We start from the raw sequence: 27142 nt of genomic DNA on the forward strand, positions 1-27142 counted from the left end.
AAGGGGCTGACCTATCAGAGTTATTCCTTGCTGTGCTATTTGGTTCTGAGGGAAAGATCCCAGTCCCACAAATTAAAATCCCTACTAATCTCTTAATCAGAACCCTTCTATTTTTATTCTCATTCTCTCTCTCTCTCTCTCTCTCTCTCTCTCTCTCTCTCTCTCTCTCTCTCTCTCCCCTCTGAGAGGAGTATATAGTTATAAGTTTGATTATAACATATTTTAAAAGTACTGGTCTCTTATGCCAAAAGGATGAGAGCCAGGGAACATAAATTATTAAAATCATTCATCTGAAGAGGCAGAAAATAACCTATGAATAATCTTGTCTTGTGTCTTCAGAGAGCACTGGGTCACCAAAAGCAATTACACTAGATTCAGTTAGCAAGGAGTTGTGGGTAGAGGGTGTGATGATGATGATGATGATGGTGACTCCTCTTCCGGAAAATGGCCCTTGCTTTCCTCGGAGGCAGAGCTGTGCAGATGATGGCCTGCCCTTATTCACCATAAGCTTTCCTAATCATCAGACTGGGTTCCAGAGGAAACCTCCAAATCAGAATAGTAGCTAACCTTTCACACACTGTCTCTCACATTCCAGGGAAATAAGGGGGGAAAGGTGCTCTCTCCCCCCATGCACACCCATGGCAAAAATTTACACTGGTAAACCATAGAGTTTTAGAAGTCATGAGATAGTAGCTTGGAGTGGGTCCAACCTGAGCCATCTGGTTCAACAAGGCCAATATGTGCTACCTATCAGCCTCTATGACTGCACAACACTTGCAGCAAGATAACGGACTTACAGGCACCTCTCCAGGCAGCGTGTCCACAGGACAGGGCAGCCAGGAGGGCTAGTCTAAATTGTGAGTTCCAAAAAGTGATCAAAGGAGCATTCACTGTGTGCAAGTAGGTAGGACTCAAACAGTTCAATAAAAACAGTCACTGCTGGGATATTTGTTGTTGCTGTTGTTAATCTTCATCTGAGGATATTTTCCCATTGATTTTTAGAGAGAATGGAAGGGAGAGAGGGGGTGACATTGATGTGAGAGACACACACATCAGTTGCCTCCTGCACACTCCTCAACTGAACCCGGGGATCGAACCTACAACCTAGGTACCTGCCCTTGACTGGGAACCAAACCTGAAACCCTTTGGTGCATGGGCCAACGCTCTAACCACTGAACTACACTGACCAGGGCACTGCTCGGAGATTTGATTTCGATGTCCTGAAACCAAACAAAAAGGAATTGAGAGAGAGAGAGAGAGAGAGAGAGCCAGACCCAGCTATGGAAGAAATCCCTTTTCCTCTTGCTTAAATGTGAAAAAACCAAAGAAATGGGGAATCCCCAAAAAGAGGGTGTGGCTGGGACCAGATTCCCTTTTTCTTAATCTACTCTCTTACCTGAAATCTCCCACGGAACTATAGAGGGAAAACCTAGGGCTAGTGATTTTGTGATTGTGTGATTCCCATACTCATGTGTCAAAATGGGGTTGGCGGGTTGAGGGAGGAGAGAAGAGGTCATTTCTCTGACAACTCACTAAAGGGAAGTAATTCTCTCGCCTTTCTAGATAAAGCAGATAAACAGGCACTCCTTAGATGCTGGAGGACAGAAACTACATTAGTTGAGTCCATAGGGAAAAAGAGAGTTCCTAGAGAAAAGTGTCAAAACACCTGGGGTGGGAGGGGCGGTGGAGTTCTAAACAACAAAACCCAACAAGACCATCTCCACAAATGAAAACCACCACCAACAGCAGACAAGCCTGGGGAGGGGCAAAGGCTGGATTTCCTGAGAAGGCGCTTCGTGGGACAGAGGAGAATTAAACCCCAGCACACAGACCCACCCAGCCAGTCTCTGGGCTTTGAGGCCCAGCCTCAGCCAGCTCCAGTGAGATCACACCAGGGTCAGCACCCGGCTCTCGGCTCCAGGCTGTGCTGGCCAGCAGCAGGGGGCTGTCTGGGGCTGAGCCACACTCACCACCATAGCGGGACGCACAGCAGCCCCGGCACGGTCAGCGCCAGCAGCAGCATCCGCCAGTCTCTGATGAAGTAAGCAAACAGTGGCAGCAGCATGTAGCCAACTGCAAAAAATGTGCACACTCCTAACGTAGAGAATATAATACGAACTGACTTGCCAAGAATTTCTGTTCCTGTTCAAAACAAGGGAGGAATATTAGCATTTTAACTCACTTTAATATTTGCTTTATACATCATTACCTGGCAGTTGGAGTTCAAACTGTAGTCACTTACAGAAGGGAAAAGGCGTTTGTTTCATAGCCCAGGGCAGGAGTGGTCAGGGTGGAGGAAGGTGGGAAGTGACTCAAGACTTATCACCTTATGGAAAGCTAAGTTTTCATTTTAAAAGAGCCATAGGTTTTTGTTTTGTTTTTTTAAGATCATTTCATGTATTAGAAATAGCAAGCCCAGCCCCAAGAAGTAACCTCTTCTGGGAATGCCACATTTCCAAAACCAGAGCCCCAGGGTGAGGAGCAAGAGGTGGTCCAGGAGACAGTGGGGGCTCTTTTGAGGCGTTTTGCAGGGGCACCGTGCCTTGAGCCTTTCCCACTGTTCTCCGCCGCACAGACACAGGCACTGGAGAGCTCAGTCACTGAGTGGTGCTCGGACACTCTTAGCCTCCCGTGAGCCCTGAGAAGTGATACATGGGATCCAGCTGGCTCTGGAATGTGCACAGAACAGGTCCCGGAGCCAGGGGCTCGTTCCCCTACAGCCACATTGTGCCCAGGGATCAGCCCCAGGCAGACACAGGCCATTTAGACCAGGAAAGAAAGAAGGCGCAGTTCTGCTGGCCTGGCAGACAGCGGCTCTGGAGCTGGCCACATACGCAGGAAACTCCACTGAGCTTTCCCAGAACAGCACAAAGGCCCAAACTGCTTGGTGTTGGGCCCTGTTTTGGGAAAGGACATGCAGGTGGCTGCTGGGTCCTGCTCTGCTCAGAGCCACAATGGCTGGCTTGGCACCAGTTCTCCCAGAGACGCCGCCCGCCCTTCAGAATCCAAGAACAAGCTCCCTCTGTTGTCCCGAAGCTCCAGGCCCTCTCCACAGAGCCCACTCATGGTCCCCAGGGGCGGAGATCTGGCCAACGGCAAGCGCCCCGCCTTTTGTTTGAGGTCTTTCCACCACTACACAGAAGTAGCCCGGAAAACACAAAATTGACCATTCAAACATTATTCAGGTTTGGCGTTCAAGACAGGTTTTCTCAACCATGTTGAAATGCCCTAAGCACAGACTAAGGAATAAGGGGCTAATTACAGAGAAGTAAATTACTGATTTCCCATGCCTTCCTGTCCCAGCCCCTGCCCCACTTCTTCCTTACTCAGCCTGACTGAGCCATACGCCTCTGAGGCTCGCTCTGAAACAGCCATTTCTAAAACCAGACTGATAGACATGGCCAGTACTGCGTGCCTCTCTCATCCTAGAGACTGTGGACAAGAGACCCAACCACCCAGGCATTTCTCAGCCTCTAAATTCATTTCCAAGGACCGGGCCTGACCATTTTGAGGATCATGAATGTTATTTCCAGATCTTTTCTTACTGTATTAATGACCTTCCTACCACTCCATAGGAAGACTGCCCATGCCATGGTTTCTAAACACTTTGCCTGTGATTATGATGACATAGAAATGAATGGGTGTGTGTGTGTGTGTGTGTGTGTGTGTGTGTTTTATTCCTGAGCAGAGATTCAGAAGTGAAGTGGCAGAGGATTTGATTGCGGAGAACAGAAAGTGCACAGGACCATGTGAGAAATCTTGTAGACTCATGAGGCCAAGGGAGCTCCCTCATAGTTCCATGCCCCTGATGAGAGAGAGAAGTTATACCACTAGATTCCTGGATCATCTCCCTCTCTAAGTTTGGGTCCCAGGCCAGAACAGAGTTGTTCTGACTTTGCTGACTAACTATGGGGGACAGATGCTTCGTAAATCTACCTCTTTGCCTTTCTGTGCATGGAGCAATGTGGATGGCATGAACCTGAACAGTTGCTTGTTAGCACGACTTTCTGCTCTCTGACTTTTAGATAATCACCTTCCTAAACCATCACCATCATCACCACCATCATCATATTCATACCTAGATTTTTTTTTTTGAGTAGGCACTTTGTGTCAGGTTCCAGATTAAGTGTTTACCTGTATTATCTTTTTGAATCTTCACAATAATTATAGAAAGATATTACTTCTATCTTATAATGTAATCTGCTGAGACTTAAAGAGTTAGAATACATTGCCTAACTTCACACATATGTAATAAGTGGGGCAGCCAGGATTTAAGTCTGGTCTGTTTTTTTTAAAAATATATATTTTTATTGATTTCAGAGAGAGGAAGTGAGAGGGAGAGAGGGATAGAAACATCAATCAAGAGACAGAATCATTGATTGGCTGCCTCCTGCATGCCCCCTGCTGGGGATCAAGCCTACAATTTGGGCATGTGCCCTGACCAGGAATTGAACCATGACCTCCTGGCTCATAGGTCAACACTCAACCACTGAGCAACACTGACCGGGCAAGTATGGTCTGTTTGACCTATGGGTAACGTCTAGAAAAAAATAATCTGGGGACAGAGCCTAGGCCCTATCGAGCAGACCTTCAACTGAGATTCCAGAGGAGACACACGTGAGTGAGGCCATATCTCCTTTCAGAAGGGAGGATTTGCATTTTATTTGCCTGGGCTGGTCTTTGAACCAGCTGGAGACCAGTTGGTCTTGGTCTGGTAGGGCCTCTGAGTGCCTCTCAGGAGTAAAACTCTGACATCTAAGCTAAAGGGGCATTTTGACCAGAATGTTTGCCCACTGATTGCCACCACCAACTATCTGAGCACTCTCTCCAAGAAGGAGGGACTCAGAGAGGGCCAGCCTCACTTCCACACTGATCGGGCCTTTCTGTGGTAGTCAGTCACGGATCCAGTCAGGCACTACTGAATCCACTCCCTGTGGAGGCAAGACCTGCCCCTCCATGAATGACCAACAGAGGCCTGCTGCTGACCTCAGGCCAAGAAACACGACCATGGTGCAGTCGCCAGGATATGAGGTAGGACCCAGGGGTTCCTGGGCTCCTTGATGCTCATTTGTTATTCAAGTGACTCACAGTCCTACTTTATGACGTTATTACTATGGGAACTGAGATAACGTATGTAAAGTGACTTGTAGAGTGTCTGGCATATGGTAGGTACTCAAGAACATAATTCCTTTATTCTGGTCAAACAGTTGAAATGTGCTAGGTGTTAGGGGAATGATGGGAATCACAGTGCCTTTGACCAAGAGACCCAATGGAAGGCAGCAAAACCTCTCTTTGCTCCCCAGAAAATACTCAGAAGTCTCTTCAAATTAACAAATATTCTCCTGCTCAGGGCCTCCTATCTGCCCTCGATGAACCTTCACAGATCATTCTAGTTACAAGTAACCTTTCCTATCTCTGCGTATACCCATAAAAGTTACCTGCACGCCCCCTCCCTCCTGCCTCACCCATGATGACCCATGTCCTTAGTAATAACTGTATTCTCAGCCTCTGCCAACCAGATGTGAACTCTTTGAAAACAGGAGTGAGTCCTTGCTTCTTCCCTCACATAGTGCAGTGCAAACAAGGGGTGTCAGCAAATTTATGCATCTTTTTAAATGTATTTCTACCCCATTTCATCCCTTGAAGATTTTCAATGTAATAAAATGATGATAGCATTAAAATAAAATATAAATAAAGGCTAAAAGTTATGTCCTAGAGTAAAGTATAAAAATTTGCAACTGATCACTTTGGAAAAAGAGTCTGTCAGTTCCTTAAATGGTTAAACATACATTACCATAAGACCTAGCAATTCCACTCCTAGGTACATACTCTAGAGTACTGAAAACATATCCACAAAAATATCGTACTTGAATGTTCATAGCACATCCTATATAATAAAAGCCTAATATGCAAATTGTCTCCTCTACCGGGAGTTCAACCTGGAGTTTGACTGGGAGTTCGACCAGGGGGCGGGGCCAGCCAGCCAACCATGGGGAAGGAGGCCCCAGCTGGCAGCTGGCAGCCCCTAGGGACCCTACCCGTGCACAAATTTTGTGCACTGGGCCTATAGTTATTCATAACAGTCCAAAAGTGGAAACAACCCAGATGTCCATCCACTCATGAATGGATGAACAATATGTGGCATGTCCTTACAGTGGAATATTGATTCATGCTACAACATGGACCAACCCTGAAAATGTTAAGTGAAGGACTTCATCACAAAGGCCACATATTATATGAATCCATTTCTCAGAAATGTCCAGAATAGACAAATCGATATAGACAGAAAGTACATTAGTGGTTGTAGGTGCTGGGGAAAGAGGGGAGTGGGGAGTGGCTGCTAATGGGTACAGGGTGTGTTTCGGGGTTGATGAAGCATTCTGGAGTTAAATAGAGTTGATAGTTGTACAACATTGTAAGTATACCAATAACCACTGAGTGATAAACTGTAAAAGAGTATTATGGTATACAAATTATATCTCAATTTAAAAACATTTAAAAATATGTGACTGATAAAGGCTGCATAATTGGTATAGTTAAATTTCAATTTTTCCTGAGCTTTCTGGTAGCCAAAATAATAAAGGAAGATGCAATCAGTTGCATACTTATCAAAGGAACTATCAGAGCTTTAAATAGTTCAACATATTGGAACAAGTACTGAATAGGAGGCTGATGTTAAGAGTACTGGGAAAATATTAAAATTAATGGATCATTCCAGACAGGAAGCAGTTAAGTGTGTGAAATAAATTTAAGCAGCTAGTTATGACGGATGCCGCTGGCATTTTACCCACAAGGCTGTGGACTGGTTGAAGGCGTTATTTCTGGGAAACAGTAGTAGGTTGTAATAGCGGCTGGAGTGTGGGGAGGGTCAGTGTCCTTTGTCCTGAGTGGTCATTTCCTCCTAAACCAGCCCCATTCCTCCTCTCCAGGGGTAGCCCCTTTATGTTCCCTTGGGTGGCATTGCTCTTCTCGCAATGACTCTGGCAGGCTTCTTAAAAAGCAGAGCAAGGAGATCCATTTCTGCACCACTTAGAGAATGGGAGTAATTCAGCTCCTTGAATTAATGTTACTGTGAAGACTCTTAAAACTGGAGATCATCATCGAAAGTCTTGCCAACTCTTCTCTAGAGCCAGAGGGCAAAGTGAAGGCCTAGACAGAACTGGTGAGCCCAGACTCCAAGCTTTGCTTTATTTTAGTCAAAACCAGAAACTCACCATGTTAGCCCTGAAACGCCAGAGGGAGCTGCTGTGCTGTGGGTAAGCCAGCCACAGAGGTGCCCTGTACTGACTGGTCCTGTCACCTCACCACACCCCATGTGCTGAGGGAGCCCGCAGGTTCCAGAGTCAGGTTGGTTTTCAGTGACTCTCTTAAGAAGGTTCAGATCTGAGAACCCAACACAAAGCGTCTCGTACAAGGACACAAAGTCAGCAGCTTCCCACAGAGCACAGCTGAGTAAAATGACAGCCAGGGAGGCTCACGAGCACCCTACCACAGCCCCGGGCCCAGGCCGATGCTGCACCCAGCGTCCTGCCTGCTGATCCTGGCTGGGACATCTAGGCTCTGACTGATCTTCCTTCCCCCTGGCCCTCTCCCTCGTCTCAGCATGGGCAGCAGGGAGGGGAGTAGGTTAGGAGGGGAGTAGGTTGGGAGGGGAGTAGGTTGGGAGGGGAGTAGGTTGGGAGGGGAGTAGGTTGGGAGGGCAGTCGGTTGTAGTGTCAGGGCCGGCTGGGCGGGCTTCCTTGCAGGACACGTAGGGTGGGCTGCCCCGGCCTCATCTGGTCATACAGGGAAGGCTCCGTGGCCCCCGGAAGCACCCGGTGCCACTGGAAAGGCGGATCTCACTGCTGGCCACTCAGCAGAACCTGAGGGAGGCCGTGCCTGGCACAAACCCCACCTGGCTCCCAATCCCAATAACAGGGCCTCCCTGGCTTCACCACAATTCTCTGCCTTCTACTTCCGATGGTCCTTTGTGTCCTCCTGCCAGGGTGTGCTGGCCTCTGGCAGAGCTCTCTGTTTTGAGGAAGCCTGTTTAGTCTCTGGCCCAAGCAGAGCCATACATTGGGCTTCTCAGATACTGGGAACGTCACCACAAGAAAGACAGATTCTGGGGAATTTAGACAATGAGAAGGATAGACTTTGCTGTGCCCCAAAACCCTGTGTCCTTGGGGCCCATCAGACAATTTCGGTCCCCAAATTCCTCCAATCTCTGGTTTCCAGCATCATTGTCCTGAAGGTCTGTGTCCCTTATACAAATGCCTTTCTTAAAAAACAAACAAACAACAACAAAAAAACACTTGCTCTTCTCTTTCCCCCTACAGGGAAGAGAGAGGCCCCTTCCTGCTGGAGCCGGTGAAGAGGGTGCTATCTACCAGGTCCATGTGGCTTCAACATGCCCTCTCCTCCCCTGTGTAGACACCGAGGCTGGGCCCATGGCAAGGGCTCCTCACAAATGATTAAAGGAGTGGAATTTGAATGATTCCATCTTGGCAACCCGACAAAGGGTGTACACATCCTCAACTAAGAAAACACAGCACCTCCAAATCCAATGAGTCATCCACACTCAAAAGGGATTAGAATCATCTTAGCAGATCGACTTTTGAGATAAGAAGCATCGTGCACCTTTCATTAAAGGTGTACTGCTAATAATTACACTGTGACAATAGGGATAAACTGGGATAGCAGCGAGCCCACAATGATATATTATCACACTAGACATGGCATTTGGTGTCTGTTGTCCCAGAGGTGTCCCCTCCTCTCACCTGTTCAGAGAGCAGGTGGGCTCAGAGAGCATGTTAGGGACCCTCATGCCTGTGGAGTCCCTGATCAACCTGCGTGGAGCTCACCTCACTTCCTCCCAGGAAAAGCTGGTGAGGGCCCTGGGGACCTTCTCATGGCCTTCAGCTTGCAGCCTCATATTCCAAAAGCAAGGCAGCTGCTCGGAGACAGGACTACTATCAGCAACCAGGCTGGTCCTGCGCACAGCTGATACCAGTATGCTCTAGGGGGAGAGCCAATCTGCTCAACGGTGGCGGGCTGGCACTGAACTCCGGTCTGATATGTGCCTCTCCCACCTGTGTACTGGCCACACCAACTCTCCTAAGTCCCTCCATGGGCTATGCACAACTACCAGGAACACTCTTTTGCCCTATCCCAGGCAGAAGTCTCAAGCTTTCACAGCTCAGATCACAGAAATCCCTCCCCCAATGCCCCCCACTTTATGCCTCTCTCAAGCCCTGTGCTCCTGAAATGTGTCTCAGTTATTATGTAGCTGGTTCCCACCAGCCTGAACTCTTAGTCGCCACCACATTTCAGGACCCGGCACAGAGCTGGCTCCCTGTGAGTGCCTGCCTTGTCCATGTCTGATCAAAGAGCCTGTGGCTACAGGCCCCCCACCCCCACATCCCAAGCTGATCCCATTTTGGAAGCACAGCTCACAGGCTGAGGTGCTTCCTTCTGTGCTGGGTAAGAGCACCCCCTGTGCCCTTTTCCATGTCCCCCTCTTCCCGGGCCTCTCAGAGGGCTGGCAGGAGAAGCCCCAAGGGTAAGAAGCCATTCTTACCTAGAATGAAGGCGACCACATAGTTGGAGATCTGGCCCATGCCGACAATGACAAATAATACGGTGAACATCTCCCAGTTGGTGGAGAAAATCTGCAGGAAGCTGAAGGCAGTCTGCACAGCCATGGTTGCAAAGAGGATGCTCTTCCTGCCAAACCTGTAGAGGATAGCACAGCACAAAACATGGCCTGGGCAGGTCACGGAGGCACTGCAACTCGGGCGTGTGGGAAGCACCGAGTCAGGCACTGCTGTAGACTTCATTCTGGGGGGAGGGGTTTAGGACAGGGTTTTCTCTCTGTCATCCACATCCTCTCAGGTGCCTCCTTGGTGAGGTCTCAGGCATCCATCTGCCCAGGAGTTACCTTGTGAGAGTCTAAGCCTCCTGTGGAACCACCACATTTCAAAAGCACAGAGCAACTTATGCAAGGACCACGTGGAAATCACTTGAGAATGAGCCACAGGTAGAAGCTGCCACCACATTTCTAGAAGGTAGGTACTGCACAGACAGCAGGCACATCTCATATCAGCAACACGGGACCTCTATGTGTCCAGAACCAAGACTCCCTCTATGGCAGCGGTCTTCAACCTTGGCTGCACTTGGAATCGCCTTCAGAAAATGCTGGAGCCTGTACCCGCCTCCCAAGATTCTTATGTCTGGGATGCAGTTTGGACATTGGGATTTAAACAATTTTTCCAAGTGAGTATAATGTGTAACCAAAATTGTGAACCACTGCTCTGTGGGAAGTGTAGCTTCCAGGAACATTCATTAGCGACCCTGTAGTTGGCTTAAATCTTAATTTCACATTTTGATAGTCACCGATGGGAGAAACGGATCACAGATGTTAGCAGAACAGTCTCCCACCCCATTTTCCAAACTCAGGTCTCAGGCTGTTGAGCTTGGGGTCCTATTCGGCTTTGCAGGGGAGGCACAGCCCCCTCTCTGGGCGTCTTCCCAACACTGCCATTTAGCATTCCCGCCTTCCTGCTCTATCCCCACAGACCATTCAGTGCCGGGGTCCAACCCCAGCGGGTCCAGGGGTTCCCAAAGGCGTAGACGGAGTCGGCGAAGAAGGAAGGACACGGAGACAGTGTTCAGTTGATCAGCAGCCTAGCCAGGATCTCCAGCCAGGATCTCCAGCCAAGTTCTGGTCTGGATCTCCAGAGAGGTTCTGGTTAGGATCTCCAGCCAGGTTCTGTGTCTATGTTCTCTTGCTAGGTTCCCCAGGTTCTCCAGCCAGGTTCTGTAGCCATGTTCCCTCGCTAGGTTCTCCAGCCAGGTTCTGTCCAGGTTCTCCAGCCAGGTTCAGTCACCAGGTTCTAGTAAGGTTCTCTTGCCAATTTCTGTAGTCAGGTTCAGTCCAGGATCTTTTGCCATGTTCTCTCGCTAGGTTCTGTCTCTAGGTTCTGAGGCCAGTTTCTGTCCAGGATCTTTTGCCATGTTCTCTCCAGCGAAGTTCTTCTGTCTCTAGAGAACGTTCTGTGTAGGTTCTGTGCCTCCTGGTTCTGTCTTCTAAGTTCTGTCTCCTAAATTCTGTGTTCTGCTGTCTTATTACATCTGTATTTATACCAATTGATTTAATCCTATCAATCTCTATTACAAAGGTTAGGGCGTTTCTTATCTCCATTCCAGGGAGTAAAGATTATGTAGCTTAAGCATGATTGTTCGTAGTTAAAGTGATTAATTACCCACCTGGCACTTAGTTAAGAGGTTTTATTCCCTCCCTAACTTCAGGGGAAAATCCCTACCTGGGGAAACAACCTTTCTCAGAGAGGAGACCTTGGTTAAAAACACATAGTGCCAAGAAGGTGAGCAAACATTTTAAGAACAGTATGCCATATATGCCAGGTCCTTTGAAACAGCAAGGATGGACCGGCTCCCGGCAAATTCCCCCTTTTTTATTTTTTAAAAGCAGGCATTAAAAAGAAAAACCCCAAATGCTCTCTTGTATCCATTTTAAGAGTAGGATTGGCGCTTTCCGCTATTACCTGAGTCCTGATCTATCACCCCAGGGACAGCTTGCCAATCCTGCACTTTCCCAGGGTGGAAAGGCTGCAGTGGGGTTAAGGATAAGGCTCCTTGGGCCTACCTTCTCCCATGCCTTTACATTTACCTTTCCTTCCTCAGAAAAGCATGGACATGCTTCTTGTATAAAACGTTCTGTCTGACTGGGAGTAACCTTAATTCCTCTGCTAGCAAGCATATGTGTTAAAAGATCAATACAGAGTCTTATTTCTTTAGACTCAGTATGGCACATCTTCTTAATCTAAAGATCAATACAGAGTCTTCTTTCTTTGGACTCAGTATGGCACATCTTCTCAATCTAAGTTCTGTACTATCCACCTTCTTACCCTACTTATCCTCTATAGGGGGGTCTGCAATACCCTGGTGGAGTCCTATCCGTCCCGAGTATGGGGTTCTCAATGGGGGGGGAGGGGGCTCACCTAGGGGAATCCTGTTCCAGGGGTTCCCAAAGGTGTGGACGGAGTCGGCAAAGACTATCCACCCTCTTCCTATGGTGGAGTCCGATCCATCCCGAGTGCAGGGCGCTTACCTAGGGGTCCCTGTTCGGGCGCCAGATGCCGGGGTCCAACCCCAGCGGGTCCAGGGGTTCCCAAAGGCGTAGACGGAGTCGGCGAAGAAGGAAGGACACGGAGACAGTGTTCAGTTGATCAGCAGCCTAGCCAGGATCTCCAGCCAGGATCTCCAGCCAAGTTCTGGTCTGGATCTCCAGAGAGGTTCTGGTTAGGATCTCCAGCCAGGTTCTGTGTCCATGTTCTCTTGCTAGGTTCCCCAGGTTCTCCAGCCAGGTTCTGTAGCCATGTTCCCTCGCTAGGTTCTCCAGCCAGGTTCTGTCCAGGTTCTCCAGCCAGGTTCAGTCACCAGGTTCTAGTAAGGTTCTCTTGCCAACTTCTGTAGTCAGGTTCAGTCCAGGATCTTTTGCCATGTTCTCTCGCTAGGTTCTGTCTCTAGGTTCTGAGGCCAGTTTCTGTCCAGGATCTTTTGCCATGTTCTCTCCAGCGAAGTTCTTCTGTCTCTAGAGAACGTTCTGTGTAGGTTCTGTGCCTCCTGGTTCTGTCTTCTAAGTTCTGTCTCCTAAATTCTGTGTTCTGCTGTCTTATTACATCTGTATTTATACCAGTTGATTTAATCCTATCAATCTCTATTACAAAGGTTAGGGCGTTTCTTATCTCCATTCCAGGGAGTAAAGATTATGTAGCTTAAGCATGATTGTTCGTAGTTAAAGTGATTAACTACCCGCCTGGCACTTAGTTAAGAGGTTTTATTCCCTCCCTAACTTCAGGGGAAAATCCCTACCTGGGGAAACAACCTTTCTCAGAGAGGAGACCTTGGTTAAAAACACATAGTGCCAAGAAGGTGAGCAAACATTTTAAGAACAGTATGCCATATATGCCAGGTCCTTTGAAACAGCAAGGATGGACCGGCTCCCGTCAATTTAGGGGTCAGTGGGCATTTCCCCTAGAGCTGTGATGCCTGCTCCTCAAGACTGTGAGCTGGAGATCAGCTCTGTGGCCCCCGTGCCTGGTCAGGGCCCGGTCCACAGCAGAGGTGGTGCACATTAGCAAGCAGTTGCTCACTGTCTGGCCCTGACTCTGGCTGACGGCTGTTTGTGGATAGATCATGTCATCCAAGCGTTAGGGACAGGGTGGGAGGCGTGGTGATGGCAGTGTACCTTTTTAAAAATAATATAATTTTTTATTGATTTCTGAGAGGAAGGGAGAGGGAGAGGGAGATAGCAACATCAATGATGAGAGAGAATCATTGATTAGCTGCCTCCTGCATGTCCTCCACTGGGGATTGAGCCCACAACCCAGGCATGTGCCCTGACTGGGAATGGAACCATGGCCTCCTGGTTCATAGGTTGACGCTCAACCACTGAGCCGCACCGGCCGGGCAGCAGCGCACCTTTTTTGAAGAGTTTGGTAATATGAGGATCCACTTCCCAGTGGGTCCCGGGAAGGGGCTGGGTGTAGGAAGAATAGGAGGCATCATGGCTGCTCCTGTCACGGACTTGGTGGCCTGAGGGGCCTCCTTTCTCTGGGTGGAAACACCTTGCATTCAGTTCAATCCCAAGACAACAGGGATTGACAAGGGGCCCCGTCCCACCTTTCCTCCTCGCCTCCTTACCTGTCCGACAGCTGTCCGGAAAAAAAGGAGCCGAGGAGCACGCCCACGAAGAACAGGGAGGTGGTGAGCGGCGTCTTCCAGTCTTCCTTACACACCAGGTTCCACTGCCAGGGAAACAGCGCGAGGTGTGAGCCCGCTCCCCAGCGGCCCAGCCCCAGCCCAGCTCCGGGGACAGCAGCACAGCAGCCAAGGGCAGGCTGGCCATTGTGCAGAGGGCCCTGGGGGTGGCTCCGGACTACCTTTTACTGGGGCAAGTCACTGTCCTCCCTGAGAGCCCCCTTCCCTTCTGAAAGGGAGTGTGATGCCCTGGCTCTGCTGGCATCACACAGTGAGAGTGAGCTGAGGCCACGGCTGCGACTGGGGACCCTCAGCTGCACAGTGGCATGAAGCAGAGGTGGCATGTCTACACCACGGAGCGAAGGTGTCAGAGCACAGAGCGAAGGTGTTAGAAACTCCTGAAGGGCGGGGCAGGGGGCATGGTCACTTGGTCCAGGTATAAAGTTTCCTCTGCCTTGTTGAAAGTGCAAGTGGTCCCAGGGGGTCTGTGATTACATGCGCTGAGAAGACTCCTCCGGAGATCCCTGTGCTCCCCGGTCCATTCACACCAGAAGCCTGGATCGGGCCCCACTGAGCCAGAGGGGATGTAGCCTATCTCCCATCTACAGTCCTCCACCCTCCTTCCCACCCAGCCTTCCCAGAAGTGGGGCCCTCCCATTGCCCAGGTCCCCGGGGCTGCTGCAGCCTTAACAAGTCTCTGCTGGTTCATCGATAACATGAGGGTTTCAGCCAGCGTTCCAGTTCCTCCCAGCTCTTGACTTAAGTCAAGCCAGCAACATCTCAAGGGAGGTTGCACAAATTTCAACATGTGTTCAATGAACTTTCATTTATTTAAAAAACTAGAGGCCCGGTGCACAAAAATTTGTGCACTTGGGGGGAAGGGGGGAGTCCCTCAGCCCGGCCTGTGCCCTCTCGCAGTCTGGGACCCCTCGGGAAATAACGACCTGCTGGCTTAGGCCTGCTCCTGGGTGGCAGAGGGCAGGCCCAATCCCTAGGTGCAGCCCCTGGTCGGGTTCAGAGCAGGGCCGTTTGGGGAGTTGGGACGCCGCCCCTGTCATGCACAGAGCAGGGCGGATTGGGAGGTTGCGATGCCACCCTCAGTCACGCTCAGGGTAGGGCTGATTGGGGGGTTGGGGCACCATCCCCTGTCATACTCAAGGCAGGGTCAATGGGCAGGTTGTGTGGCGCTACCCCCTGTCATGCACAGAGCAGGGCCAATCAGGGGGTTGGGGCGCTGCCCCCTGTCACTCACAGAGCAGGGCCCATCAGGGGGGTTGGGGCTCTGTACCCTGTCACACACAGAGCAGGGCCCATCAGGGGGTTGGGGAGCTCCCCCCTGTCACTCACAGAGTAGGGCCAATAGGGGAGTTGGGGCACCGCCCCCTGTCACACACAGAGCAGGGCAGATCAGGGGGTTGGGGCGCCGCACCCTGTCACACTCAGGGCAGGGCCGATGGGGAGGTTATGGCTCTACCCCGTCACACACAGAGCAGGGCCCGTGGGGGGGGTCAGGGAGGGTTGGGGCGCCGCACCCTGTCACACACAGAGCAGGGTGATCAGGGGGTTGGGGCACCGCAGCCTGTCACACACAGAGCCGCAGGGCGATCAGGGCGTTGGGGAGCTCCCCTCTATCAGGCACAGAGCAGGGCTGATTAGGGGGTTGGGGCGCCTTCCCCTGTCACGAACAGAGCAGTGCCGATAGGGAGGTTGTGGTCCCGCCCCCTGTCACACACAGAGCCGCAGGGCGATCAGGGGGTTTGGGCGCTGCCCCCTGTCACGCTGATCCCGGTGCCGGGAGGCCTCGTGGCTCCGCTGATCCCGGTGCTGGGAGGCATATTACCCTTTTACTATATAGGATAGAGGCCTGGTGCATGTGTGGGGGCCGGCTGGTTTGCCCTGAAGGGTGTCCTGGATCAGGGTGGGGGTCCCCACTGGGGTGCCTGGCCAGCCTGGGTGAGGGGATAATGGCTGTTTGCAGCTGGTCACACACCCTTCAGGGTGGGGGTCCCCACTGGCATGCCTGGCCAGTCTGGGTGAGGGGCTGAGGGCTGTTTTCAGGCTGATGGGTGACTGAAGCTCCCAACCACTCCTTTTTTTCTTTTTTTTTTATTCTGGGCCAGCTTTAGCTCTGAGGCTCCAGCTGTGAGGCCTCTGCTGCTGAAAGCAGGTTTCTGGCCTTTGTTTACCTTCTGTATTTGAAACAATGTTGCGATCCTGCTGGCTGAAGCCCGGCGACTAAAGCAGGTTTCTGGGGTTTTGTTTAGCTTCTATATTTGTAACATAGTTGCTTAGAGTTGCAGCTCAGAGGCCGGCAGCGGCAGGCGGGGAACGTTGGAGTCCTCCGTCACTGAAGCAAGCAAGCCTCGTGTTCGCTTCCAGCTGCCTGGCTGTCGGCCGCCATCTTGGCTGGCAGTTAATTTGCATATCACCCTGATTAGCCAATGGGAAGGGTAGCGGTCATAGGCTAATTACCATATTTCTCTTTTATTAGATAGGATAAGCAGGTGCCAATGAGTATTTGGGAGCTGTGGGTCAGGAGGTTGTTGTGTGTGGCCGGATGATTGGTCTAGAGCAGTGATTTTCAAGGAGTGTGCCACAGCACACCAAAGTGCCACAAGAATCTTTAAAACATGCAATACCTGACTATTTAGTCAGGGGCACTGACCTCTTTTCCTGTAGATTGTCGAATGAAAAAATAGCAATAGCCAACATAACAACAGCCATCTAGTGTGAATGAGTCAAAATTACACCGATTTTTTTTTTTGTCAGATTGGCACAAAATATATATTTTTGGGTGTGCTGCAGACTTTTAGTAACCAGTGTGTGTGTGCCGCGGGATGGAAAAGGTTGAAAATCGCTGGTCCAGAGCAGAGCCCCTGCTTCCCGTCCCACCACCACCCCAGCTCCACTTGCTGGTGGTGATGCTTCATGACAGTCTCAAAGCAATTCAGTTCTTAATGCTCACAACTTCCCTAAGATAGATTTAAAAATGAATTCACATATTTCTGTCACCTCATTCTGCAGCAGAGAGAGGTGTGTGTAAGAACAATTCCCCCCCCCCCCCCCCCGAAAAGTGTTACACAAAAAGCCAAGGGAATTGGGGCAAAGAGAAAGCACAGGGGAGGAAGGGCTGCAAAACACCCAAGCTGAGGGGAGACTGACCACCTGCTGCCCTGCCCAGGGTCCTGCCTACTTGCTAGGGAGGCCCTGAAATCGGGCTCTGAGCATCCCAGCCGCTCAGCGCTCAGGACCGCAGTGCACACGGTGATAAACTCGTTCTGCAGAAGCTCCTGAGTACCGAGACCTGAGAGAAGTCTCTCCTAGACACTTTCTTCCACAAAGGCGTCACTCTGTGATGGTGAGGGTAACGTCCTTGAGAACACCCTTGTCCTAAAGACAACAGCAAGATTCATGAGGCTGCCTTTCCTGGTGCCCATGATGCTGGCCACGGGAGGGACAGCCAAGCACAGCTCTGCAGAAGAAACACAATGTGGCCCAGGAACTCAGCTCTCTACCCTCAGTCACAATCCCAGGAGAAGTCGAGACCACACCCACAGTAGGGTTGCTTCACCTCGGGTCCCTGAATGGGCTTCATGGGAAAGGTCACAAACCCTCCAAAGTTACATGGCCAGGTTCATGGGCCTGGGCAAAGGATGGGAAAAGGTAGACAGGATATGCACCTGAATTGATGGCCACCCACTTCCAAAACTCACTGGCCAAAGTGTCAAAAAAGAGCTTGGATCTGTTCCAACTACACACAGCAAGATAAGCAATTGAGATTTCAAAGCCTTATGATGTGGAGTGCGACCCATTTTGCAGAAGAGTAAACTGAGGCGCTGAGACTGGGTTTTGTCTGAAGTCATAGCAAGTAAAAGGGCATGAGAGTGACCAACTCAGGTCTCTACAACCTTGTATGCATCTCCCGCTTTGAACATGAATTCCGAAGGCTGGATAAAATGAACTTCCATCCCATACACTTCGGCAAGGAATGTGACAGCAGGACTAGGGGCAGGAGGCCTCCACCACAGCCTTCAGCCTTGGACTGAGCCAAGAAGATCTCCAGCTTGGTAGGAGTATTAATGTGTCCATGATCAATCATCACCAGTCCATCTGCAGTGGAGGAGAAAAGCTCTTCTGAAGATACTGTGGTCTCTCCTTCGTGATTTTTTTTGAACTTTTTCTGTCAGGACTTTGCCTTAGATGTGGGGAGGTAAAATTTACAGACATCAAAGAAAGAAGAAGGCTGTCAGGTGTGGAGCTAGGCATCGCCTGAGCAAAGATTGTGGGAAGGACTGGCTACCTAATTTGCAGGCCCCACACAAACTGCAAATGCAGGAACCCCCTTGTTAAAAAATGATTAAGAATTTCAAGACGTCAATATCAGAACATTAAAACCAAGCACGGGCCCTTTCTGACTGCACAGGTTGCATGCCCAGGAAATCGGCTTAGTAGTGGGTCGATTTGGTCTCTTTGGGGAATGGAGCAGGGGAAGGGGTTCTGAATTGGAGTGCTGGGAAGGGTGAGCAGTGACCAGCTCTCCATCATTCTCCTATTGGAGGCCATGCAGCCATGGCTCTAGGTCCCCCTTCCCTCCTTGAAGAAGGGCTCAAGAAGCCCCGTCAATATCATGCTACACAGGAGGTGGCTGTGTGTGCACAGCAGCCACTTGCTTCAGGCCCATGCAGGCTGCTATCTACATTTATTTTTTAATTTTAATTTTTTAAATATATTTTATTGATTTTAGAGAGGAAGGGAGAGGGAGAGATAGAAATGTCAATGATGAGAATCATTGATTGGCTGCCTCCTGCATGCCCCCTACTGGGGATCGAGCCCGCAACCCAGGCACGTGACTTTGGCTGGAATCGAACCTGAGGCCCTTCAGTCCGAAGGCTGATGCTCTATCCATTGAGCCAAAACAGGTAGGGCATGCCATCTACCTTTAGAGAGCCTGCTCATACCCAGCAGAGAAAGGCAGCTGGACCTCAGTGCTACCGGGGAGGGGGGCGGGGAGGCTCCAGGGCTGATCTTCTCTTGGGGAGTTGCTGTATCCAAGGAGTCTTTTAGAAAAGCTGCAAAGGGCCTGGTAATAGGACACAGGATTGGCAGACAAAGTTCCAGCTGGGGCTCACGGGGCTGCAGTCTAGTAAATCAGCTGTCAGTCTGAAGAGGAGCCCTTTTCTCCACGGGGCTATTCCTGGGGAGTGCAGGTCATGTCTGTCCCAGACCCTTGGGGCTTGAGTGGTGTGTCTTGGGGCCTCGCTAGCCAGGGCCCCAAGGAACTCTCTGTGCTTAACAGTGACATGACAGGCTCAGCGGGAGACAGTCTTTTCCTTGATGGGACAGACCTGTGCCTTGGTCTCTCACAGATCTATACAACATGCTCAGAGGTGGATGGCCTGGTGAGTAGCTAACTGGCAATCCTCTGGACTTGTGCTTTGAGGTCAAACACTAACACTTCTGAAACATAACCCCCACACCTCCACACATCCCCTGGAGAGAAAGAGAGTGGAATGCGGGAACCAACTGGCCCAAGATGTGCAGAGTAGGGGCACTGGATGTGTCCTCCCAGCGTTACTATGTCCGTCTCATCCTCAGGGGCTCAGACCAAGGTTTCCCCAACAAAGCAGAATGAGTTCCATGTAGCTGGACCAGCTAGCCTTCGGTTCTGCTTTAAGAAATAAAAACCCAGGTCACCAGGTAAAAGGGGACAGGAGGTCACTCTTGCCATAGAAGAATGTGCCTCTCATCCCTCCCAGCAGTAATAACAGGAATGACAACTACAGTGTATTGAGTGCTAACTGTGTGCATTGTATTGTCTCATGGATCTCAAAGCTACCGTGTGAAATGGGTAGTCTCTTTATCCCCATTTACAAATGAGGAAATGAAGGCACAGAGCATTGAAGTGACCAGCCCACGTTCTAGTGGATTGGTAAAGGAAATTGCTTAATCATTTATCCAACCGTCATTGAACACCTGCTCTTGGCCAGGCTCTGTGTGGGGTACAAAACAGACATGGTTTCTGCCTCCACAAAGCTCAAGGTCAAGCATACTTTATAGGACAGATCATGTGCGTGCATTAGCCCAGCTGTCCTGGGCCACTGTGCCCTTGCTCTCTGGCTAGAGAAGAAAAGAGCTCCTCCCCCCCCCCCCCCTTTCCTCTATCTCCTCCAGATGGACAGAGTTCTAAAACCTGAACCCATTCATATAATTATTTGAGATAACGAATGCTTGCACAAGGCTAGGCACGTGATGGATGCTCAACAAACTGCTGATGAACAAATGCCGAACAATTAGGAGTAATGGAAAATGAGTTTGGAAAATGTGTGGTGTCACACTTTGTCCTTTGAAAATCATCCTCAACCTTGAACTCTCCAAGTAGCCAAAGTTTTCGCATTTATCAAAGGCGTAAAGGACCATAAAGAACTGCAGAGAAATGAGAGCTCTGGAAGGCAGCCTGACGTTGAGCAGAGTGCACAGGCTCTCTTGAGTTCTGTCACTTATGGCTAGGTGGCTTTGGGCTACTCATGCACACCTATCAGCCTGCTTTTTCATTGTCAAAGAAGAGCTGTAATACTCCTTCCTAGGGGTACTGTGAGCATTTGACAAGAAATGTAAGTAGAGTGTCTGACATATTACAGGCCTCCCTAAATGGCAGTTCCCTTTCTACTAACCTCACACCTTTGTCCTAAGCAAAACCATGACTTAGAACAAACAGCATGAATGAATAAGCAAAGCAGGTTACACTTAAACCTGACTAAGCAAAAGAGATTCTCAGAAACAAGAACTTTGTATTCAATGACCAAAAGGCTTTTACCATAGGGCATAAAATCCCTTTATAAATGGACTTTAATCTTAGAGATGAGTATACATGAAAATCTGACATTAATCCACTTAAGAGTGAAAAATATATTTCGGTCACATCCTCTTATAATTATTTTTCATTCCAGGGAAAGTAGGAAGTAGTAATTAGTTAATAATAGAATATACATCCCCCCAATTTCTTCCTTATAACTTAGTTGCTATTTAAAGCTGAAAATTTCTTGACTATTGGGGAAAAAGAAGCTGGATAGTTAATTATTTTTGTTTATAACAGCTATACTGAGATATAATTTACACGCCATAAAATTCACTCTTTTAATGTGTACAGGTCAGTGGTTTTAGTATATTATTCACAGAGTTGTGCAACCATCAGCACTATCTAATTTTAAAATGTTTTTACCACTCCTGAAAGAAACCCTATGCCCATTAGCAGTCAATTCCCATTCTCTTCCCCCAGGACCTGGCAACCATTAATATACTATCTGTCTCTATGGATTTTCCTATTTTGGATATTTAATGTAAATGGAATAATACAATATGTGGCCCTTAGTGACTGATTTTTTCCCCCACTAAGCATGTTTTCAAGATTCACCCATGTTGTAGCATGTGTCAGTGCTTCATCCTTTTTTATGGTTGAATAATGTAACATTGTATGGAAATACCATATTTTATTTAACCATTCATAGGTTGATAGACATTTGAGTTGTTTCTATTTTTGGCTACTATGAATAATGCTGCTATGAACTTTTGTGTACACAGCAGCATTATTCTGCTCTATCTCCACAGTCTCCCTATTCCTACCAACATTTGTTACTGTATGTCTTTTTAATTATAACTATTCCAATGGTGTTAAGAAGTGTCTCCTTGTGGTTCTGATTTGCATTTCCCTAATGACTAACAATATTGAGCATCTTTTGTGTTGAATCTGTAAATCAACTTGGAGAGTGTTGCCATCTTAACAACATTAAGTCTTCTGCTTCACATTGGCCTATCACAAGAACATGAGACGTCATTCCATTTATTTAGGTCTTGACTTTCTTTCAAACATGCTTTGTAGTTTTCAGAGCATGTTTTGCATTTAAAAAAAATGTATTCCTGGAGAACTTCTTTTAATATTTATTGTAAGGAAGTACTGTTAGCAAAAAATTATCTCAGTTTTTGTGTACCTGGGAATATCTTTATTGCATTTTCTTTTTAAAAAATATTTGTATTAATTTCAGAGAGGAAGGAAGAGGGGAAGAGAGATAGAAACATCAATGATGAGAGAGAATCATTGATTGGCTGTCTCCTGCATGCTCTCCACTGGGGATTGAGCCCACAACCTAGGCATATACCTTTGACTGGAATCAAACTAGGACCCTTCAGTCTGCAGGCCAACGCTCTAGCCCAGCTGTGGGCAAACTACGGCCCGCGGGCCGGATCCGACCCGTTTGAAATGAATAAAACTAAAAAAAAAAAAAATACCGTACCCTTTTATGTAATGATGTTTACTTTGAATTTATATTAGTTCACACAAACACTCCACCCATGCTTTTGTTCCGGCCCTCCGGTCCAGTTTAAGAACCCATTGTGGCCCTCGAGTCAAAAAGTTTGCCCACCCCTGGGCTAGCCACTAAGCCAAACTGGCCAGGGCTCTTTATTTCATTTTCAAAAGAGGTGTTGCTAGAGATAAGATTCTTGGTTGACATATTCAGCACTGTGAATATGTAATCCCACTGCCTTTTGGCCTCCATTGTTTTTGATAAGTCAAACGTAAATATTATTGGAGTTCCCTTGCATATGAAGTCATATTTTTCTTGCTGCTTTAAAATTTTTCCATTTGTGTTTGATGTTCAGCAGTTTACCATGATATGTCTGTGTGTGGAACTTTTTTGTTTTTTCTACTTGGACTTTGCTGAGCTCTGACCTATGTAGATTAATGTTTCTCATAAAATTTGGAAAGTTTCAGCCATTATTTCTTTGACTAGATTTTTTTCTGTTTTTCTCTTCTTTCTTTCTAGTATTCCCATTATGCATATGTTGGTGTGCTTAATGGTGTTCCACTTTTCTCTATGACTCTGTTCATTTTTTCTTCATTCCTTTTTTTCTCTCTCTCTTTTTTTTTTGGATTGCAAATTTACTATTGTTCTACCTTCAAGTTTGCTGATTCTTTCTTCTGCCTGTTTATATGTACAATTAAAGCTCTCTACTGAATTTTAACTTCAGTTACTATATATTTCAACTCCAGAACTTCTACTTAATTTTTATATATAAATTTAATTTTGTCTTAATTAGTATTCTACATTTGATGAGACATTGTCATCATACCTTCTTTTACTTTTTTTAAGTATGCTGCTTTGAAGTCTTTATTAATATATCTGGGCCCTTTTATTCCGTTTCTGTTGCCTGCTTTTTCTGCTATGTGTCGGTCATATTTTCCTGTTTCTTTGCATGTCTTCTAATTTTCTTTTGTTTAAAATTGGACATGTTAGGAAATATATTATGGAAACTCTGAGCATTGAACCCCACCCACACCCTAGGGAGGCTTGTCTTTATTTGCCTGTTGACTTATTTAGTAACTTGGCTGGACTCTAAGTGATGTCTGGTTCCCTTTCAGTGTGAAGCCTCTGATGTTGCTCTTCAGAGGGGACAGTGTTGGGCCCGTGCACAGACAGTCACCCTGGGATGACAATGGCTTTAGCAGGGCTCTTTTGACTGTCTCTTTCCCTGATTTTTCTATTACGCTGTCTGCCTCTGCTGATAACAGACCCAGCTGATCGTGTTATTGTTTTTAATAATCCCTTAGCACATAAATTATCCCACAGTCTAGTTCGATTAATTCAAATCCCTTTGCAGGAGTAGTTTTTGAGGTTTGTTCTGACTCTAGGAGGGATGTTCTGAGCGGTTTCTTTTTCTGGTTGCCACTGGTAAACTAACTAGCTGACCTGTGGGTTAGCTTGTTGCTCTAATGGAGCTGCCATCCTCCTCTTCTTTATCACCACAATCTACTTTGTTTTCAACATCACTCTTCGTCTTCAACTCCTGCAAACTTTCAAATGAAGTTATTTTCTGTAGGGACAGCTTCAGAGCTCTCTGTTCCAATGGGACTACCTTTCAGAGGGTGAAAACTCTGGGCTCCAGCTCCAGAGCTGAGGGCAGAGAAAGCAGCCCTCAGAGTGACACCCCTACTTCATGAGTTGGACTCTGGGTGGGGGTCATAGCCTCTGTCTTTTCGGCTTGCTTCTCTCACCATGGAACCTCCACCCTACAAACAAGCTGGGACAAGAGTCCCAATAGTCTTGGCTTATGTAACCTGTGGTAGAGCTGCCACCATATCAGTAGGAACTGGTTAGAAGAGGGGATCCCCCAATCTCCTGGCTGCATTCACCAGAAATTAAACCTCTGCAACTTGGAGTTCAGGAAGTTGAGGTGGGCTGAACCTTAAGATGTTCTCAGTATCTTTTTCCCCCTTCATATTAGAGGTAAAGAAAAATCAACCACAGGTGGAGAGGCCTCAGTGAAGAGTTCTGTGGTCATCAGAGGCTCACCCCAGTGAAAGACCCAGGGAGTTTGAGTGGGACGGTGGGGATGGGATTGGAGAACCTGAGGGGAGGAGAAGGGGGACTCAGGGGCCCGGCCCTCCTCTTGCATCCTGGCATGGAATCCATCACAGCTCTACCAGGCTCCACTCTGGGAATGTGAGCAAATGGCGTGGGATGTGTACCACTGTGGACCTTCCCTACAGTCCGGCAAACACAGAGCAGGAACCACTAGCCTTGGGCTGTCTATGCCAGTTGCTAGGGCATGTGAGCCAATCCTGCTTCTCCCCAGAGCCTCCATTCTCTCTGCACCATCTCTGCTCCAAATGGTATCCTTGCTTAAAACTCCACCAAGGTTTCCGATAACAAGGCAGGCCTGTACTAGCCTTGAATATAAATTGACTTGGCCTATCACAAGGGACAAATTATAGTCCTTGCAGAGGCCCAAGGCATCTGCAGCTCCTCTGCTCAGCCCTGCCAAAGCCTTGTTTTTTGACAACCAACCTCTTGGACTCTGTGTGAGAGTTCTGCTGCCCACCAGGAGGGATGGACAAAGTCTGTTTATCCAGAAAGTTGGCAGGAGGTGTAGGTGAGGCAGTTTCTGGACAAAGGCACGCTCTGAGATCCTGATGCCATTGTCTGGAGGAACATAGCTGAGAGGCCACAGGCAAACTGTTTAGGGTGAGACAGTTATAAACAAATAGGGAAGCACATTCGGGCCAGAGCTAGGGAAATACCCCTGAATCTCCTTTATTTGTTCTCTGGCAAGACCTTTCTGAAGCACTGGCTGGAAATAAAAGTCTTTCCAGCTGGTGTTGGCTAGAGGCAGAGGTCCCCACACCTTACCGCCTTTGGAATGTACCAAAGGGCAGGTCTGAGTGTGAACTTGGTTATATTCAGGCTATCCTGAGAACCAAGCTGTCAGTCCCCATACTGGCCAGCAGTATGCCAAGGCGGCCGACAGGCTTGATGGAAAGAAAACAGCCTAAACCTGCCTACTGCTCAAACTCTGCAACTTTGCCAGAGCCCAGCCAGGCCCAGCCGGCCCCAGGAGAGGCACATGTCTGCGTGTTGCCATATGCACTCACTCCCACATAGAGATCAGATAGATGCCAGGCTCAGTCTGTCTAACTGTTCCCTTCTTTGCTGCTCCCAATGCCTCCCATAAGTGTTATCTTAGCAGAGATGAGGCCACTGTGTTTCAACCTCATAACTTTGGACTGTGTGGGGGAAATCAGCGTGTCCTGTTCTGTCCATCCATGCCCTGACCCCGGGTCCCAGGAAAGATGCACAAGGCTAGTGCCTCCAAAGGTCCAGGCCCTTAGCTAGAGATTCTTTCATGCTTAAAGGCATGACTACCAGCAGCTCCACCCACGGGTTTCTAGAGGAAGCACCAGCTGCTAGAAAGGCTAAAAGTTTGTCTGGTGAGGAAGCAACCCTGCCTCAGGCCATTGGTGGCTGGCCACAGGGAGCTGGTCCTGCCCCGGGCAGTGGCTCAGTAGGGTGCAGAGTCATCCCATACACCAAAACAGTTGCAGGTTCAATTCCCAGTCAGGGCACATATCTAGGTTAAGGGTTCAATCCCCTGTTGGGTACATATGGGAGGCAACCAATCAATGTTTCTCTCTCACAGCGATGCTTCTCTCTCGCTCCTTTCCTCTCTCTCTAAACAAAGAAGAAGAAGGCCGGTCCTTACCAAAAGCAGGTTCTCTCAGGGCCTGTGGAGCACAGGGCCTGGAAGTGGTACCTGACTCAGAGGTGACTGCATAGTTTTCCAAGCCCATGGACTGAATGGGGTCAAGACTACCTGATGTTCCATGGGAAACGAGGACGTGTGTGAGGCAGAGGCCAGCCCATGCTTAGACCCTGGCCAGAAGCTAGGCTCACCCCTACTGCTCAGCCTGAGGCCCTTCAGATGAATCGAGGCCCCCTGGAGAGCAGGGAATGGGCTGCCCTCCCTGCTCCTTCAGCCTCAGGGCTGGAGGCTTCTGAGCTTCCTCACACACAGGGCCTCTGCTCTGTGGAGCCCATCACACTGAAGGGCTACAGAGAGGGCCATGCCCAGGGAGGCCGGTCCCCCCACGGCAGTAGGTCTCAGTGAGAAGCATCCATCATCAGCTGGTCTGGGATGTTTGGGGTCCCTTCCTTCCCCAACAGAAGTGTCAGTCTCAACCTGCTGGGGCAGATTCCACTCGTTCCTGCTCCTGCTCCTGTTCTGTGGTGGCTGGCACTCCTCCTCCCTGGGCCAAGCACAGGCTTCTCCAGCCCCGACTCCAGAGACAGACGAAGGGCCCTGCCCTGACTCTTACATTCGTTATCCTTAAAGTGAAAAATGATTTGGTTCATACTGGCACAACTGAAGCAACAGAATAAATAAGCATAGTATTAGATTATAACTCATGAAACAAAATGAGCATGTGTGAGTCTGTACTGATATAAAGTAATAATTGTATAAATAAATAAATGGGAGTGAAGAAGAAGCTCTTCTTTGCAGAATTCCAATTGATAAATTGGAAAGAATGTAGACGATGCAAAAATCACCACTAGGCAAATGCCACAGAAATAGTTGTTATAGTTGGAGAAACAGGATATTTGTATAGCCTCAAAGTATTCCCCCCCCCCAGATATTCATTAATGATAAAGGGGGGGAAATAGTGGCTTTACAATGAGGAAACCAAGCAGACACCAACTTAAACAAGTGATCAAGGTTAACATCACCAGAAATAAGCCATATCGATACTATGTACCTGCTGGTATGATGCTCGCGAACACATCACTTCTATGGTATTCTTGTCAAAAACTCACAAACTCAATTTCATCGTGAGACAAATTACACAAATCCCAAAGCAAGGAGACTCATAACAAGTGTCAAGATCAAGATAAGGAAAGACTGAGCAACTATCACAGATGGGAGGAGACTAAGGAGACATGACAACCAAATACAATGTAAAATCCTGGATCGGATCCTAACACAGAAAAAGGACACGAGTGGAAAAACTGGTGAAATTAGAACAAGGTCTGAAATTTAGTTAATAATATTGTAA

At 48.4% G+C, this 27142-nt stretch overlaps 1 protein-coding gene across 7 annotated transcripts in view; it reads right to left on the reverse strand.

The window, feature by feature from the left end:
- Positions 1-27142, reverse strand: part of LOC118658807 (solute carrier family 22 member 4) — a 50738-nt gene that overhangs the window by 19711 nt on the left and 3885 nt on the right. For all 7 annotated transcript variants that reach the window (XR_004968374.1, XR_004968375.1, XR_004968373.1 and 4 more), the window contains exons 2-4: positions 13705-13808; positions 9560-9714; positions 1971-2142 (exon numbers count right to left, since the gene is read on the reverse strand). Coding sequence is in view for 3 of the 7 variants with exons in the window: in XM_036314520.1 (XP_036170413.1) it covers positions 1971-2142; positions 9560-9714; positions 13705-13808 (431 nt within the window). In the remaining 4 variants the exon portion in view is untranslated. The remainder of the gene's footprint in view (positions 1-1970; positions 2143-9559; positions 9715-13704; positions 13809-27142) is intronic.

Source organism: Myotis myotis, unplaced genomic scaffold (assembly GCF_014108235.1).
Source record: "Myotis myotis isolate mMyoMyo1 unplaced genomic scaffold, mMyoMyo1.p scaffold_m19_p_6, whole genome shotgun sequence".
Lineage (NCBI taxonomy): Eukaryota > Metazoa > Chordata > Mammalia > Chiroptera > Vespertilionidae > Myotis > Myotis myotis.